The sequence below is a fragment of the Coturnix japonica genome, chromosome 1 (assembly GCF_001577835.2).
Source record: "Coturnix japonica isolate 7356 chromosome 1, Coturnix japonica 2.1, whole genome shotgun sequence".
Lineage (NCBI taxonomy): Eukaryota > Metazoa > Chordata > Aves > Galliformes > Phasianidae > Coturnix > Coturnix japonica.
Window position 1 is genome coordinate 154,067,434 of NC_029516.1, and position 16,235 is coordinate 154,083,668.

Sequence of the window (16,235 nt, forward strand, 5' to 3'; positions counted from 1 at the left end):
CAGGCAACTTAGACTCTGTGCTTAGCAAAACATTCTTTGTTCTTTATTGTAATGAAGTATTTGATATGAGAAGATCTTAAACCTATGTTGCTCACATGTGAAAGAAAACGTTTGAAGCTTGTATATGACATCTGTGGTAACATCCCTGATCTTGACAAAATTGGTATTTTTATCCGTAGTATCAGTAAATACCAAACAATAAGTAACATACTTTTTGAGTCTGGGATTGAGTCACATAACAAATACTTGGGTATTTACAGGGTTGTTCTTTGTTTTTACCAGGTTAATATTTTTCACTGTGGATGTGTCATAGCGGAAATACGTGACTATAGGCAGTCTGGTAACATGAAATCTCCAACATACCAAAGCAAGCACATCCTTTTGCGTCCTACAATGCAGGTAAGAAGCGTTTCATCCATCTCTCACTGTTACGGTAGTTACAGCTCTTACTGAACATATATTAGTAACTCACAAAGCTAACTATAATTATGCCTTTCTCATCAGACTTTAATTTGTGATGTTCATTCTATAACAAGTGACAACCACAAGTGGACACAGGTGAGTCAGCAGTTATGTTAATACTTTGCAGTGATGTGGTGAATAATCTTAGCTTAAAAAAATCTGATGAGCATAACTCACAAAATTTTGGATTTACTCAAACTGACAATGATGTGCATAGAGGTGCATGCTACATGCTCCTCGGAACTGCTGTATTAACTTGTTAATAGTACCTTCCCCTAAGATGTCACAGAAAATAGTAGGAATTGCTAATAGAATCAGATCTTATCTCTTGATAATACAGAATGGCATTATTGGAATTACTCTAACGGGTTTAGCTTACTTCAGTAATCTTCAACATACGACTCTGGAGCAGTAATTATAGTCTTATAATACAATTTCTCCCTCAGCAGCACATTGCTATTGATGTTATTACAGTAAAGAGAATCTTCAATAATTCTGATTGTACAGTTAAAGTTAGTTAAATGTTGAAAAGCAAGCAACCTCTCATTTGTTTTTCAGAGCCACAGTCTTGCTAAACTACATTTCAGATTGTATTCCAAAGTCCTATGCAGCCCAATGAGGTTGTGGATGCCCCTTCCCTGGAAGCATTCAAGGCCAGGCTGGATGGGGCTTTGAGTTTCCTGGTCTAGTGGAAGGTTGGAACCAGGTGACCTTAAAGGTGCCTTCCAACCCAAAACATTCTGTGATTCTGTAAGCTTTATGTCACTGATTGCCAGTCAATCAAGATAAAATTCTTCATTACCACTACTGTGATATAAAAATAAAAACGGAAAGAAAAGAAGCCATGCTACAGTACAGTAAGTTCTCTTTTCCTGTTAGAAACTCCAACCAAAGCTCTGTAATTTTTAATGACTGCTAACATAAATATTGGGTATTTTCTCTCCTTGAGTGTAGGTTGGTAATGACTTGATGTTAAAGTCTTCATTTTTACGTTTACTAATAGCTATGTGTATTACAGGAGGACAAACTCCTACTTGAGAGCCAACTTATTTTGGCTACAGCCGAGCCTCTGTGTCTTGATCCGTCAATAGCAGTGACCTGTACTACAAACAGACTCCTGTACAACAAGCAGAAAATGAATACTCGCCCCATGAAACGGTATTTTTTCATTGTGAAACATGTTAAGACTTTTTCAAGTTTTTATGGGTGTGTTCCAAAGAAAACCAAGATGTACTTTACTCAAAAACTTGGCCTTCTGTTATGCAGTGCTCAAATTAATGTCTACTTAAATATCTAGAGTGTAGAGAACAGTTGTGAAATTGGAGATGCATCCACCCTGTAGAACTAAAAAGTACTAATGATCGTATTTACGGAGCTATATTTAAAACATCCAGTGCTGCTGATTAAGTGTAAATAGAGAGATCAGCCAGGTTGCTGTTAAAATTAGAGCATGATGGTCAATGAGTGTTCCATCAGAAGAGTATGCAGGTGTTAAATGAATGTCCAGGATAGCTGAATATGTGCTGAAGGATTGGGTGTGACATAAAGAATGAAGGGTAGTTCCTGTTCTTATAATTTTCTAGATTCACAAGTAGTACATGAATATTTTGGCAGAACTGAAATCTTTGATAGTATGCTAATCTTACAAGTGTGATACTTGTTTTCACAATTTCACTCCATGTTTCAAAACCAACACCATTTTTAGCATGAACAAAATACTGGTAATCTTAAGAATCAGAGATTGAGTTTGAATTATGCTGTATAATCACACAAATGAGTATTTCAAAAACTCTTCTCAATTAGCATTTCACTGCATGTTTTAGTGCTTGTACACTGACAGTGGGGAATTTCACGTGATGGATTTACAGACTTATCTGTCATCTTTCCATAGGTGTTTCAAAAGGTACTCAAAGTCATCTCTGAACAGGCAGCAGGAAGTAGCTCACTACTCAACTCCACCTCAGCTCAGATTAGTTGACTATGTACAGAAGAAGAAGGAGAAGAAAGTAGCCCAGCAGTATGACCTCAAAATTTCTAAAGCTGGAAATGTGAGTGTAAGACATAGCTGGGTGAACTTCTTTGCTGTTAATTTTAAAGATTAGTGCACTAACACCACTTTGTTCATCTTCTAGTGTGTAGATATGTGGAAACAGAACCCTTGCTACTTGACTGCACCTTCTGAAGTGGATGTAAGTTTGGTTGTTACCTTTTGCAATTATTAGCAATTGTATTCAGTTGTATTATATGAGGGGAAAAAGGAAGCGGCTAAATATTATCCAATATCAAATAGCAGTAATTAAAAATTGGCAGTTGAAGTGGAATTCTCCTTAGTTTAGGATAAAAACAAGCTACATTGGGATACGTTGCAACTGCAGTGTGATAGTTTGGATAAGATCAACAGTTCAAACTGATCTTTAATATTATTCATCTGTGGGACTGTCTTCGATTGTCTATTTGAAGCTGTCTTGATAATATATTAAACAAGTAAAGTATTTTAGAAAGAGTTTCTTCTCAGCCTGGTAGAATTTTTCGTTGTAATGTATACGACAGGATGTAGAATTATCTGTTTAAAAAAAATTGAAAATGATATTGAAAATATTAATTGGAAATTCTTCTCATTAGTCTGTATGTATTCAGATCTCAAGGGCATGCCTATTCTTGGCTTTTGGCACTGCATGCTACTAGCATACAGAAGGGGTTGGTAGAGTAGCCAGGATTGTAGCTTTGGGCTTAGTAAGGATGGCAGTGCACATCACTTGTCAAATGATGCTATAGTCTTAAGCCACACTTTTGTTAAGTTTAACATAACAAGTGTGGTGTAACAATAAATGTAAGGATTTCCAGTTTAACTTTTCAGAATGATGAATACAGAGGGTTGTACTCACTTTTTGAAGGCTTTAGTGTTATCCACTCCAAAAGAGGAAACTATGCTAGGCTGACATTAACTCAGGCCCAGTATGATCATTGGTTTGGGGTTATTTTTGTTTCTGGGCTTTTTTTCTATCTCCATTTTAAGGTGGAAAAATATGCCAAAGTGGAAAGTTCTATCAAGCCTGATGACTCGCAACCAACTGTTTGGCCAGCACACGTGAGTAATTTAGGTCTTTGGCCAAGCTCTTCTGTTCCTATTTAATATGTCCCTTATTTCAATAAAGTCTAATGATTACTAACCAATGTAATTAACCTAACGTGCTACACATTTGGAAACATTATTACAGAAACTTGTAGTTTTATACACAACCTCATACATATGATTAGTGTTGTAATTTCCTCAGGTTTACCAGAAACACAATGGAAAGCAATTTTAACCTCCAAAGGTTAAAGGTGCTGTCACTGTATAGTAAACAAACATAAGAATTTACAGGGAGCAGTACTCCAGTCACCAAATCACTTTCTTCATGCAGATGCTGTTTCAAAAGAGATTATGTAATATTAAATACCTCTTACAAAAAGCCCTTTCTGTTATGTTGAAGTTAAGCCTTAAAATTTGGTGCAAATTGCATGATTTGATAAAGAAAGTTCATTTTAACATAATTACTAGCAAATCAGTTCATTAATTCTTTCTAATTAACAGCATCTATCAAATGCCTTTTCAGTCTCATGGCAGGAAACAGTAAAACTTCCTTATAGAGCTTCACTTTCATCTCTGCCATTTTATTTAGAATTCTTGTTTTTGCACTGCTGCTGTTTTTATAATACATTGTACATACATATACCCAGTCATCTGTACAACATCTGACATCATTGCTTTAATGTTATGATATTTATTATTTTCCTCTTTTTCCTCCTAAATTTTGTTTTAGCACAAACATCCCTTCTCATAATTTGTTTATCTTTTGTATTGCATAGGACTGGCTTATTTTACTGGCTCTCTTTTGCTACTGTTTTTGTAATATTTATTTGATCTTTTTTTTTTCTTTCCTGTCTTCTAGGAAGTAAAAGATGATTATGTGTTTGAATGTGAAGTTGGTAATCAGCTGCAAAAAACAAAGCTGACCATTTTTCAGTCTCTTGGCAATCCGTTGTACTACGGTAAAATCCAGACACTCAAAGGTGATGATGAGAGTGACAGCTTATTAGTTCCACCACAGTAAGTTGTGTTCTTTTAATCTGTGCTATGATCCAGCAAATGAGAGGCAACAAACACTACTTAACGTTTTCTGGCATGAGAGCATTTAGGATCTAAAAATCTGATTCAAGAGTTTTTTTTGTTTTGAATATTTCAGTTAATAAACCTCATTTAAAAAAATATGAGGAGGAAAAAAAAGCTTCTATTAACATCATATGTTAAATGTTCTTTTTTAGTAAGTCTGAATGTTCTTGTGTGTTAAAGGTATGTTTTAAGAAAAATCCCCTGTTGAGAAAATCCTTCTTCTCATGCTGCCAGACGTGGTTAGCGTGTATTTCACAATGGCTATCACAGTTTTGATCATTGTGATGAAATCTGCCAGATGCTGTGAAAACATAAGACTTGGTGATAGGATGAGGTGAAATGGCTTTAAGTTGTGCCAGGGTAACTTAAGGTTGGATATCAGGAAAAACTTCTTTACAGAAAGGCTTGTTAAGGTTGGAACTGGCTCCCCAGGGAGGTGGTTGAGTCACCATCCCTGTTTTTGGATGTGGTGATCAGGGACATGATTTAGTGTAGAGTTGTTAGGGTAGTATGGTTAGATTGTGGTTGGACTTGATGATCTTTAAGGTCTTTTCCAACCTGAGCAAGTCTATGATTCTGTGATTACATTTACCTAATTAAGGCTAAACAAATGAAGGCAGTAAACATGAGCTCCCAAAGTTTAGTCCTCTTTGTAATACTGGTTTGAACCTGCTATTGTTGGCTTCAGTTCTTAAAAAGGCTCTCAATTCTTAGTTCTTCTTGTTGTATGTGACACGACTTTGCATGGAGAAACCTGTGCAGCAGAGTAGGCAGGGAGCAGTTAGTCTGTGTAAACTTCAGGTTAATTTAAAAAGAAGGATTTTTATCGTTGTCAGGTATATAATTCCTATATACAGCTCTTTTTGTTAAAATCTAAGGTTCTTCTCTTTCTGTACTTAATACTGATCTACTTAGAACAACAGATCTAGTTTGCAATTGTATAATAACAGTAGGAGTGAGGAGGAGGAGTTGTTTTTTTTCTTAAATTGAAACAGTAACAGAGCTGAAAGGTAGTTTGCAAACCAGAAGCATTAAACTAAAGAAAAAAGCTTGATTTTGGAAAATGGTGGGAAACTGAAATTTGGACATGTGAAATCAAATAATGGAAACCAAAGGTTGAATTCCTACAGATAGGTCTGGTTTTGACATACAGACAAAAGTGCTATATGGGTATTTCTGTATTTCCAGGTTGGTATGTTCATTTATTGTTTTCACAGAAGCAATGCTGTAGTAGTTACTCGCTTCCATTTCTTTTAAAGAAAAAAAGTTCTATATTCTACCTTTTACTTTGTGAGTAATTTGAAGGCATCTGTATTAGACAGCATATGAGTGTTGTACCCATGGTTACAAAGCTAAGTTTTTATGCCAAGTACCAAATAATACCCAGTCCATCAAATAAGTAAAGTATCTCTTGTGTCTGAGAGTCTAAAAAGAGAATAGCATCGATATTCTTTCAGGGTTCATAATTATAAAAATCATACTCTTTTCATGCAGTTCAGCACTTAAAATGTTTCTTACCTTTTTACATTTCAGATTCCTGATTGGTTCCAAGACTGATGCTGAAAGGTAAATTGCACGTACAACAGATATTGTGTATACAACCAGCTGACTTGATGCCAAATAATTCATTTCGTTCTTTCTTGCCATTATGACTGTTTATGTTGTATTTCTGGAAACGTGCAGAACAGATAAACAAAATAAGAATTAATTACTATGAGAATTAGTAGGAGATAGCCTGCAGTTCCCACATTTAATGAGCAAGGAAATAGAGAGGAAAACAAGTGTGCAATATGGCTTGTCCCAATACCTAAAGATTCAATCATGTTGTTCGTTGTTTGCATGGTTATTCTCAATCACTCAAGTAATGATAAAATTCCGAGAGCTCTAACAAAAATTTCCATGTCAGACACTGTTCTGTCAGACTTGCCCTTCTGCCATCTGTCACACAGCAAGGAAATACAGTGGAATATCAATGAGAAGGTTTAGCCTCTACTGCAATACCACCAACATCTGCCTCTGATGTCATGGGCCAACAATAGAAGTATTACTTTCAGAGCAGCCCTTGTAAAACATATATGATAGCTAACGTACAAATGTAACAAAACTTATTTTAATCTTCAATATTTTGTATAAAAACATTACAAAAAGAGCAACAAAACCAAAACTAGTGGGATATTTGTGAAAGTAATGCATCAGTCTGGTCCAGTGTAAGCAGTTGCCATTCTTAGTGAGCTCTTAGGGTGTTCATCAGAGACCTTTGAAGTTTTCCTCTTCTTCATCCTTGAAAACAGTCGTTCTCAAATGTATATAGTGCCAGAACGCAATGACATGAATAAGGCATGATTGTGAAGGGAGGGATATGTTTCTTTGGTAAGGCAGGTCTTATAGAAGCTCACGTTTTAAATAGGAAATGGCTTTATCTGGGGAGCTGTAGTTGGCATTGGGAAAAAGAGAGGTTAAAAATTAAAAAGAAAAAATGAACTTCAAAGAAAAAGAACAGAACCCAGAAATCTATGTCTCCATGTGCGTGTTTTTTACATAGATGTATATTTGAAGTCTCTGTTATGCATAGTTATATGTTTATGTATAATTTTATTTTATATTATTTTCAAATTATTAATCTTTCAAAATGTTTTTATATACTTGTTTGTTTCAGGGTGGTGAACCAATATCACGAGTTGGTAAAAAGCGAAGCTAAATGTCCTGTGAAAATGTTTCATAATTCAGGTGGATCAATCAGTCTTAGTCATCTTTCCCCAGGGAAGGAAATGGAAGTGAGTTTATTGAGCTGTATATTTTTTATTTGCACTTGATTATTGAATTGTTATAATTCTCATCGTTCACATTTATAAGTAAATTAATGTAAAAATTCAAACTGAATTAATCCTAAACACATTGTCATCATCATTTATGGTAATTATGTGTTTCAGCCATGACTTCTTTTACAGTCACAGTGTAACATAGGTTGGAAGAGTCTTTCCAAAAGCCATCTTGTCCAGATGCAAAAGCCCCCACTGAAGGGTGGACCAAAGTTACTTAGTTTTCTTTATTTAGTGATCTGTTTTATTTTGAATGGGGCTTTAGTCTTTATTTTCAGAATGGAGAGAGGAGTCTTTAATAGTAGAAAAGAAACTAATGCTCGCAGTTTTCCTCAAAATACTTTTTGTTAGAAAGCAATTAGAAATAGGGAGATGTCTCTTTTTGCTGCAAGTCTGTGGAGGCTCAGCTCTCCAGAGGAGTTAATTCTGCATAGTATTGGATGCTCTGGTGCTAATCTGAGTTAGACCTCCAGCACTGAAATATTCTGTTTCCTTTACTCAGAGCTTGATTTTCTAGTTTCAGATTGTTTGTGGATAGTAGTCTTGTTCAGATACCCTTTTTAATTATTGGGGTACATGCACTGTATTTAGTCTATATATGTGAATGTGTTTCACTGAGTCTTTTGATGATGTCAGCTATTGAAAGTATGGATTTAGGTTCTGTTGTGGGTGACTAGGAACTATATATTTGATTTGCTGAAGTTGAATTGCTTTTAAACACCTTGATAAGCATGTTAACAGAGAAAAAACAAAACCCAGCACATTTAATATAAACAGGTTAGGGAAATTCTGATCCCACTGCAGTCAGTGAGACAATGTGTTGATTTGTACGCATTCAGGATTTTCCTGAATGTGCTGAGATCACTGTTCCTAGGAACAGAGATCCTTATTGATTGGAATAGCAGATGTTTAGAGTTGGTGAATGAATGAAATAACACAAGTTTTTAAGTAAGAGTAAACCATCTTTATATTTAAGAGCATCTGTCAGTTGTGTTTGTAAAAAGCTACAAAGACTTCAGATTTGAGAAAGACAAAGTCCTTAATATTTTTTTTTCTCAGTTTAATTTTTACTGGAAGCATAGAGTATCTTTTTGATGGAAAGCACTTTATCTAAAAAGGGCTTTTCGTAGCTTATTTTCTGAACAAATACAATCCTGAAATGTTTCAAAGATATTCTGTCTTCATTTTGAGAATTCTGTTATCAGTTAACTGACTTATGTTATCTGTCAAATATATGGAAGCTCACATTATTGCTCTGGTAGTGTTAATTTCTCTTTCCTTCCTAGCAGCCCGAAAGTATATCAGGCTCTGTTCAGTCTTCAGTGTTGGGAAAAGGTGTAAAACACCGACCTCCTCCCATCAAATTACCTTCAAGTTCAGGAAGTAGCTCTTCAGGTAATTATTAATCTACTTGAGCATTTCCTTTCTATGTGTTCTGCTTATCATAAAGTCATAGAATCACAAAGTTGGAAAGGACCTACAAGATCATCTGGTCCAACCATCCTCCCATCACCATTGCTACTACAAGCAGTAAACCAGATCTCATAGCTCCTCATCCAGATGCCTCTTGAAGATTGCCTGCCAGGGATGGTGACTCCACCATCTCCCTGAGCAGCCATTCCAGTGCCTGACCACCCTCTGAGAGAAAAAAGTTCCGTCTTACGACCAGTCTAAACCTCCACTGATACAACTTGTGGCCATTTCCTTGGGTCCTGTTTATTGTCTGGGAGAAGAGGCTAAACCCCTTCTCATCACAGCCTCCCTTCAGGAAGTTGTAGAGTGCAATGAGGTCTCCCCTGAGCCTTCTCCAGATTAAACAATCCCAGCTCCCTCAGCTGCACCTCATAAGACTTGTGCTTCAGACCCCTCACAAGTTTCATTGCCCTTCTCTGGACATGTTCCAGGGCCTCAATGTCTTTTTTGTAGTGAGGAGCCCAAAACTGAATGCAGTAGTCGAGGTGCGGCCTCACCAGTGCTTAGTACAGAGGGATGATCACCTCTCTTCACCTGCTGGCCACACTATTTCACACTATATTCACACTATACAGGCCAGGATGCCATTGGCCTTCTTGGCCACTTGGGCACACTGCTGGCTCATGTTCAGCCCAGCATCAACCAACACCCCCAGGTCCCTTTCCTCGTCACAGTCATCCAGCCACTCATCCCCAAGCCTGTAGTGCTGCATGGGGTTATTGTGGCCAAAGTGCAGGACCCAGCACTTGGCCTTGTTGAAGCACATCCCATTCAGCCCAGCAATCCAGCTTATCCAGATCTCTATGAAGGGCATCCCTACCCTCTGGCAGATCAGTACCACCTCCCAGCTTGGTGCCATCTGCAAACTTACTGAGGGTACACTCAATCCCCTCATCTGGGTCATCAATTAAGACATTAAACAAGATGGGCCACAGTACCAACCCCTGAGGGACACCATTTGTAATGGGTCGCCAGCTGGACTTAACACCATTAACCACTACCTGGTGGGCATGGCATTCTAGCCAGTAGTGATATGCTGTCCCTTTAGTAATGTTTTGTATTTTAAAAGTCTGTATCTTCTCTGTAAAAAGAGGTTTTTACGTACCACTTTGTTAATTTCTGCTTGTAACATTCTACAGACACGTATCCTAGAAGATATTTGAGTTATCTTGTACTTGTAGAACAACAAGATGTTTTAATTCTGTTTGTTTGTTTTCAGGTAATATCTTTAGTCCACAGCAGTCAAGTGGCCATCTAAAATCCCCAACTCCGCCACCTCCTCCACCTTCTTCTAAGCCACCTGGTCTTTCTCGGAAACAATCTATGGATCTTAACCAAGTTAGCATGCTCTCTCCAGCTGCCATGTCTCCTGCGAGCTCTTCACAAAGTGAGTCACGACCTAAATTCTCCATTAAATCTTAGGCTTTTGCATAAATGCTTCCTGAGATAAAACTTCTTAACCTGTGGAATGATGAAAGTTAAGTGTACAGTGTACCCTAAATTGTATAAGTTATGCAGCCTTAGGCAGGTCTCTTGTTCACTGTATGTATTTTTATGTTTATTGTAACTGTGTTCGTTTTTTCTGTATATATGTATGCACCCTTCGTGTATACGTTTTAATACCTTTTATGCAATTAGTATGATCTCCTCTTCTATGAAAGGCTGGTAGATGATGTGATAAGATGAAGTTCCATAGTGTAGATTTCTCCTCCAGTGTAAAAACAGTATGTTAGATCAGTTTGCCTTGACATAACTGAAGCATCTGATTTTTTTTTAAATGTTATAGGAGCTGATGCAGTTGTATCTCTATGTATGTATATAATCTGATCAGTCCCAAGGTGGTGATACAATAAACTATAAGCTGATTTTTTAAAACACTCCTACACTGTTTTACAAATCATTGCTGATTGCAAGTGTGGTGGTGATGCTGATGGTGATAGCACCGTATCCTCAGGTGTTAAAATGTAAATTTCAATAATAAATGACATCCTAGCTTAATTATTTTCATTAACACTGACAGGATCGTTGTAATCGTAGCTACAGTCCAAACACCATTTCTAAAAGATGTATGTGTCGTGAGGCATTCTGTGAAAAGATCTGTACAAAGAAACCATAGCTGCAGTTTCAGTTTTAATGAATAACCATGTACTGCACATTCCAGTATCCTGCACAGTGTTATAATATGCATTTTTTTTTTCATTAAATAATTTAAAATCTCTGTAGCTCAAAAGGTGTAACTTTTCTGCCGCCTTGTTTTACACAAAGAAAAACTAGAAAACTTAGACGAGTTTTCTCCTACCAGATTTACTCAGTGCTTATTTTAGTGCTATGGATTGTAAATCTATTGGTATGGATCTAGTGGTATGGATTGTAGATCTACCGCTTGCAGTTGTTACCTTAAGAAGTAAGGCCCTGATCACAACAGCTGGACGTTCACACTTCTTTCCTTTCTTTCTGCAGGACATGAAAGCCTTTTTTCTTTTCTTTTTTCTTTTTGAGAGAGAGAGAAAGAGAAAAACACTGAGCTTTTTGGTTGTTTCTTTTTTGTTTCATTTTCCTGTTGATAAACTGTGCTAACGGCATCCACAACAAATATTCCTATGTGCAAACTACATTTATGTAAAGGCACTGAACAGTACCCTGTAAAGATGCAGTATTATCATCCGGTTCTTATTTTAAAAGAAGCTGTTGGTTTTATTTGATCAGAAGGTGGCAAATGGGAGTTCAGCTGTCTGATGAAATTCAGAGTGACCCCCGTGATGATTTAGTGGCAGTATTTGTTCTTTGTTGAATCTGTTGTTTTCCATGGTACGTTCTTAACATGGTGCTATTGTGCAGGCAGCGCATATAGACTGTGTGTTTAACATCTAAGGACAGAAACATTAATTAGCTTAAACTGATCACTAAGAAATTGTTTCGGTTTGGCTCAGGTATTTCTAAATAGAGTTATGACTTAATGTATGATAAATTATAGGAGGTTCTTAATGTAGGATACAAAACGGTGTTTGGCTTAAAGGACGGAGAATGGGCTTTCTGTGTGATTATACTGCATCCTTAACACTGAGTGCGTGCTGCAACACTCGTGTCATGTAGAAATTAACACTTGCCATTTAAAAAAGTGGGACAAATTTCAGTGCTAAATAAGATTCCATTAACCTTATTATACAGAAAGAACGGGCCTTTTATAACGAACTAGCACTTTTTATTTTTCTCAATGAGCAGGGTCTGGAACTCCTAAACCATCTACTCCTACTCCAACCAACACCCCTTCATCGACCCCACACCCTTCTGATGCTCAGAGCTCAACTCCTATTACCCCTTCCGCCACCCCTACTCCCCAAGAATCAGGCTTCACCCCTCAGCCCACTTTGTTAACCCCGTTTGCTCAGCAGCAGATGTCTCTGAGCCAGGCACTGCCTGTAATGACCATTCCTCTTTCCACCATGGTAACATCCATTACTACAGGAACAACCTCCACCCAGGTCATGGCAAACCCTGCAGGACTTAACTTCATCAATGTAGTGGGCTCTGTGTGGTAAGTTCTTTGTTACGACCATTTCCTAATTTATCTGGTGTGGGTTGGTTGGTGGTGGATTGGGATGGTTTTTTTTTCTCTTTCTTTTATGTTTGGTTTTGGTTCTTTTGCACAAAGCTGTTCAGCGTCCACTAGGACAGGAATTCCTCAATATCTGCAGTACAAAAAGATTGTTCACTTTGTAATTATGAAGTGAAAACCCAATGGAAACTATTCATATTTCTGAAATTTAAGGCCTTTACTGTCAAAAATACTGAAAGAATTCAATGAAGAAAAATTTACTTTCAGCTTTTCCAGATGCATGAAAAGCGTGTAAAACTTAAGAAAAGAGCAAATACATTTTCTGACATTTTAATCAAACACTGAGGTTAAAAGTCCTTTGATCTGTGGTATAAAGTGAGCTCCTTATAGACTGAATGAAAATACCACGGTCAGTACAGGATGGACAGTGTAAGATACACAATGCTCTTCAAGGCAGGTATCAGACACTGGAGCTGCTCATCTGAGGTGTTGGCAGTTGATCACTGCTGATCAGCTGAAGAGACTTCATTATGGTGCTAGAGGAAAACATGAGCCGTTTGCTGGAATATGGATTTACACGTTTGTTAGACCCTAGCCATAATGATTTCTTTTACGCTGCCTCGATGCTTCATCCAGAATCTTATTTCCAGCAAACAATTGAATTACTTTCCACAAGACAGAGGGCAAAACCTCAGTTGCTCGAATTTGCTTGTACCGCTTGGATTTGATGTGTTGTCTTTCCTCTTCTACAGTGGAGCGCAGACATTGATGAGTGGTTCAAACCCTATGTTGGGGTGCAACACTGGTGCCATAGCCCCTGCAGGTATAAATCTGAGTAGCATTTTACCACCAGGAGGTCTGGTACCAAGTGCACTGCCCGCTACAATGCAGTCTGCCTCTCAAGCAGGTTAGTGTGAATAACTTGAAAAGCCACCTTTCAGAGAGGGACAGTGTGAAAATATCTTGTGAGACCAGTGGGCCAAACTGGCTGTTTGTGAATGGATGGTTATATGATAACTTGAGCTTTGGAACAACATAAATAGTTTTCACATTCTGAGTGGAGGCAGATGACAGATTATTTGACTATTAGAAACGAGGCTGGGGAAATGTACTCTACATCCAGATTACACTTGGTATGCCCAGCAGGATGCTTAAGGTCATGCCCAAATTCATTTATGACTTTGATAATAACTGTGTGGAAATAGACATGACTGAATAGAAAGAGGCCTCCCTTTTCAAATGTGCAGTGTATTCTATTCTATTCTATCTGTCTACTTCATTCTAGATGGACAATGCCATTTTGTTTCTTATCACTTTCAAACATGACTATACAAATAAATCAGGCTGCTTCAACATTTATTAAAACAGTATTTAGTGTTATTTTCCAAAAAATAAACTAAGACAAAGAACCCTGAAGTATGATTATTGAATCGAGAGGACAGAAGGCACATCAAAATACACATCTCTTACACTGACAATGTCAGATCTGCCTTAACTCATACTGAGCTGTCCGTATCTAATTTATCCATAAATACCTTTGCTGATGAAAGATCCCAGTCCTCCCCACTATCTGTTTAGAGTAGTTTGTTATCTTTATAAAATTTTTGCTTCTAATCACAGCTCATCTCCTTAATTGCAAGTGAAATTACTTTTTCTCCTGCTCCATGCAGACGTGGAATATAGTTGTTGCCCATTTCTCTTTACCTTCTGTCAGAAACGTGCTGTTGTGTCCCACATTTGTCTTGTCTTTCTGCTAGGTTGTATTTTTCAGACCTTTCATAATCCTGTCACTCTTTTCTAGACTGTCCAATTTGCTCACATCCTTAAAATGTGATACCCAAAACTGGACATAAGCTTGAGTTTGGCTGGTTTACCACTGTGGAGCACAGCAGAATAAACTGCATCTCATCTCTTCCACAGCATTCCTGTTAACATTTCCCCAAGTGAGGTCTGCCTGTTTTTATTTGCATTTTTTGTTGCAATGGCATTGCATTAACCTACGATTGGATGTAGTGGCTTAGGCCAAAAATCCACTCTGTCTCTGACGGTGGGCATTAAAGGATACTTAGAGAAGAGTTTAAGGTGAAGCAGATGTAAAGCAATACATCCTTTTGTATGTATTGCTATGTATCCTCTGTGACTGTACATCTGGCAGTCTCCAGCTTTAGGGCTTTCTCAGCTGCAGACTGCTTAATAACCAATGGTAGATTTAATTCTGGGAACTTATTTGATTGGTTTTTGAAACCCGTTTGTATATTTGTTACCTGCAGTGTTTTGGGACAGGTTTATAAATGTAAATTGTGTGAAGAAGTTCTTTTCTTCTCTGTGTTCTGTAATTTGTGATACGGATTATTCAGATATACCTGTACCTTCTGTAATGTCTCATTTCTTTGTCTATAGATGCAAAGCTGGTTACTCAGTTTTGTACTTGTTCGTTTGTCCTTTTTGAATACAACGTCACTGATTTTGGACTTTATTTTCCAACTCATTAGGATCACTTCTAATTCCAATCCTGTCCTTTTAGGCATCGTCAACCCTTGCCAGTTTTGTCACAGATTTTTACGCTCTACACTGTCATTGACGTAACAAATGACAGCAGTGAGGTTATCTAAGTCCATGGCAGACCTCAGTGGGGATTCTGTTTGATAGCTACTCAGTTTGGTACCCACCTCACAGATAAACTACACATAAACCTTTTTAGCTTGAAAGAGTTTCATGTGGAATTATGTCAGAAGCCCTACAAGTCAGATGAATCTTCGCAGGGGCGTTTGGAGGGGAGGACAGCTGCTAAGGTTTTAATCAGGGTTGTATGGTTTTAATGATTGAGAACCAATGGACTTGCTAATTCATTCAGTTCTTGGCCATTAATTTATAGAGCAAACAATAAAATGCTCCAAAGCCAGAAGGAGAATCGCTAAGAAAGAACTGCTGTATTATTCACCACATTCATCTTTGTCCTGTAAGCATACACAAGTTGCAGGTTACGGTGTACAATAATAACTGGGAACATTTCAACTTAATGGAAAATGTAGCATTCATGTTTAAATACAAAACTTAAGCCAGTTTTCCAGCTTCCAAATGTTTACAGATAATCCCAGTGGAAGGGTGTATTGATTACAATACACGTATATAAGTAAGTGAAGACTTCCTACTAATAAAAAGATGTTTTCTTTAACAGGCAGCCCTTTTGGTTTGAAAAATGCATCAAATCTTCGGCCCTTAAATCTCCTACAGGTAATTGATACACATGGACACAGTCATTTCTTACGTTTCTATAGAGTCGTGCTTAGTGCTGTATACTCTGTTTAGCCCACACGAATCTCTGAAGCCAGTTGATTGGATAACGCATGTACTGCAACTGTGAGTTGATTTTGTTTTAAGACGTTCAAAATGGGAGGGAAAAGTTACTTCCATAGAGATGTCAGGAGGAAATGATGTTCTCAACTCACAACAAAGCAGCTAGTTTTCAGTATCAATGTAGAAACGCTGACATTTGAATTATCACAGTCTCACAGTCTTGTGCGGGACCTTAGAGATCATCGAGTCCAACCCCCTGGGATTCGAGCCTCTGTGTAGCAGAGCGGCACTTCTACCACTTGCGCCACAGCGGGGATTCGAACCTGGGCCTCCGGTGTTGCAATGTGGCGTTCCTACCACTGCGCCACCGGAGGCGCCAATTCAAGAGGTTAATCCAAAAATACTGTGTTTGAGTTCTTATTGCAAATGATTTTTTTCTTTAATGTTATGTTTACATGAGAAGCAAAAACCAGTA

General features: G+C 37.6%; 1 protein-coding gene across 18 annotated transcripts in view; it reads left to right on the forward strand.

Moving 5' to 3' along the window:
- Positions 1 to 16,235, forward strand: part of SUPT20H (SPT20 homolog, SAGA complex component) — a 37,132-nt gene that overhangs the window by 17,132 nt on the left and 3,765 nt on the right. For 9 of the 18 annotated variants that reach the window (XM_032442121.1, XM_032442120.1, XM_015851932.1 and 6 more), the window contains exons 8-21: positions 283 to 399; positions 505 to 558; positions 1,481 to 1,620; positions 2,354 to 2,510; positions 2,595 to 2,651; positions 3,479 to 3,550; positions 4,395 to 4,552; positions 6,149 to 6,181; positions 7,272 to 7,389; positions 8,721 to 8,829; positions 10,127 to 10,294; positions 12,130 to 12,442; positions 13,216 to 13,370; positions 15,642 to 15,697. In XM_032442121.1, the coding sequence (XP_032298012.1) occupies positions 283 to 399; positions 505 to 558; positions 1,481 to 1,620; positions 2,354 to 2,510; positions 2,595 to 2,651; positions 3,479 to 3,550; positions 4,395 to 4,552; positions 6,149 to 6,181; positions 7,272 to 7,389; positions 8,721 to 8,829; positions 10,127 to 10,294; positions 12,130 to 12,442; positions 13,216 to 13,370; positions 15,642 to 15,697 (1,707 nt within the window). The remainder of the gene's footprint in view (positions 1 to 282; positions 400 to 504; positions 559 to 1,480; positions 1,621 to 2,353; positions 2,511 to 2,594; positions 2,652 to 3,478; positions 3,551 to 4,394; positions 4,553 to 6,148; positions 6,182 to 7,271; positions 7,390 to 8,720; positions 8,830 to 10,126; positions 10,295 to 12,129; positions 12,443 to 13,215; positions 13,371 to 15,641; positions 15,698 to 16,235) is intronic. The other 9 variants (XM_032442128.1, XM_015851941.2, XM_015851944.2 and 6 more) reach the window with 3 other exon arrangements.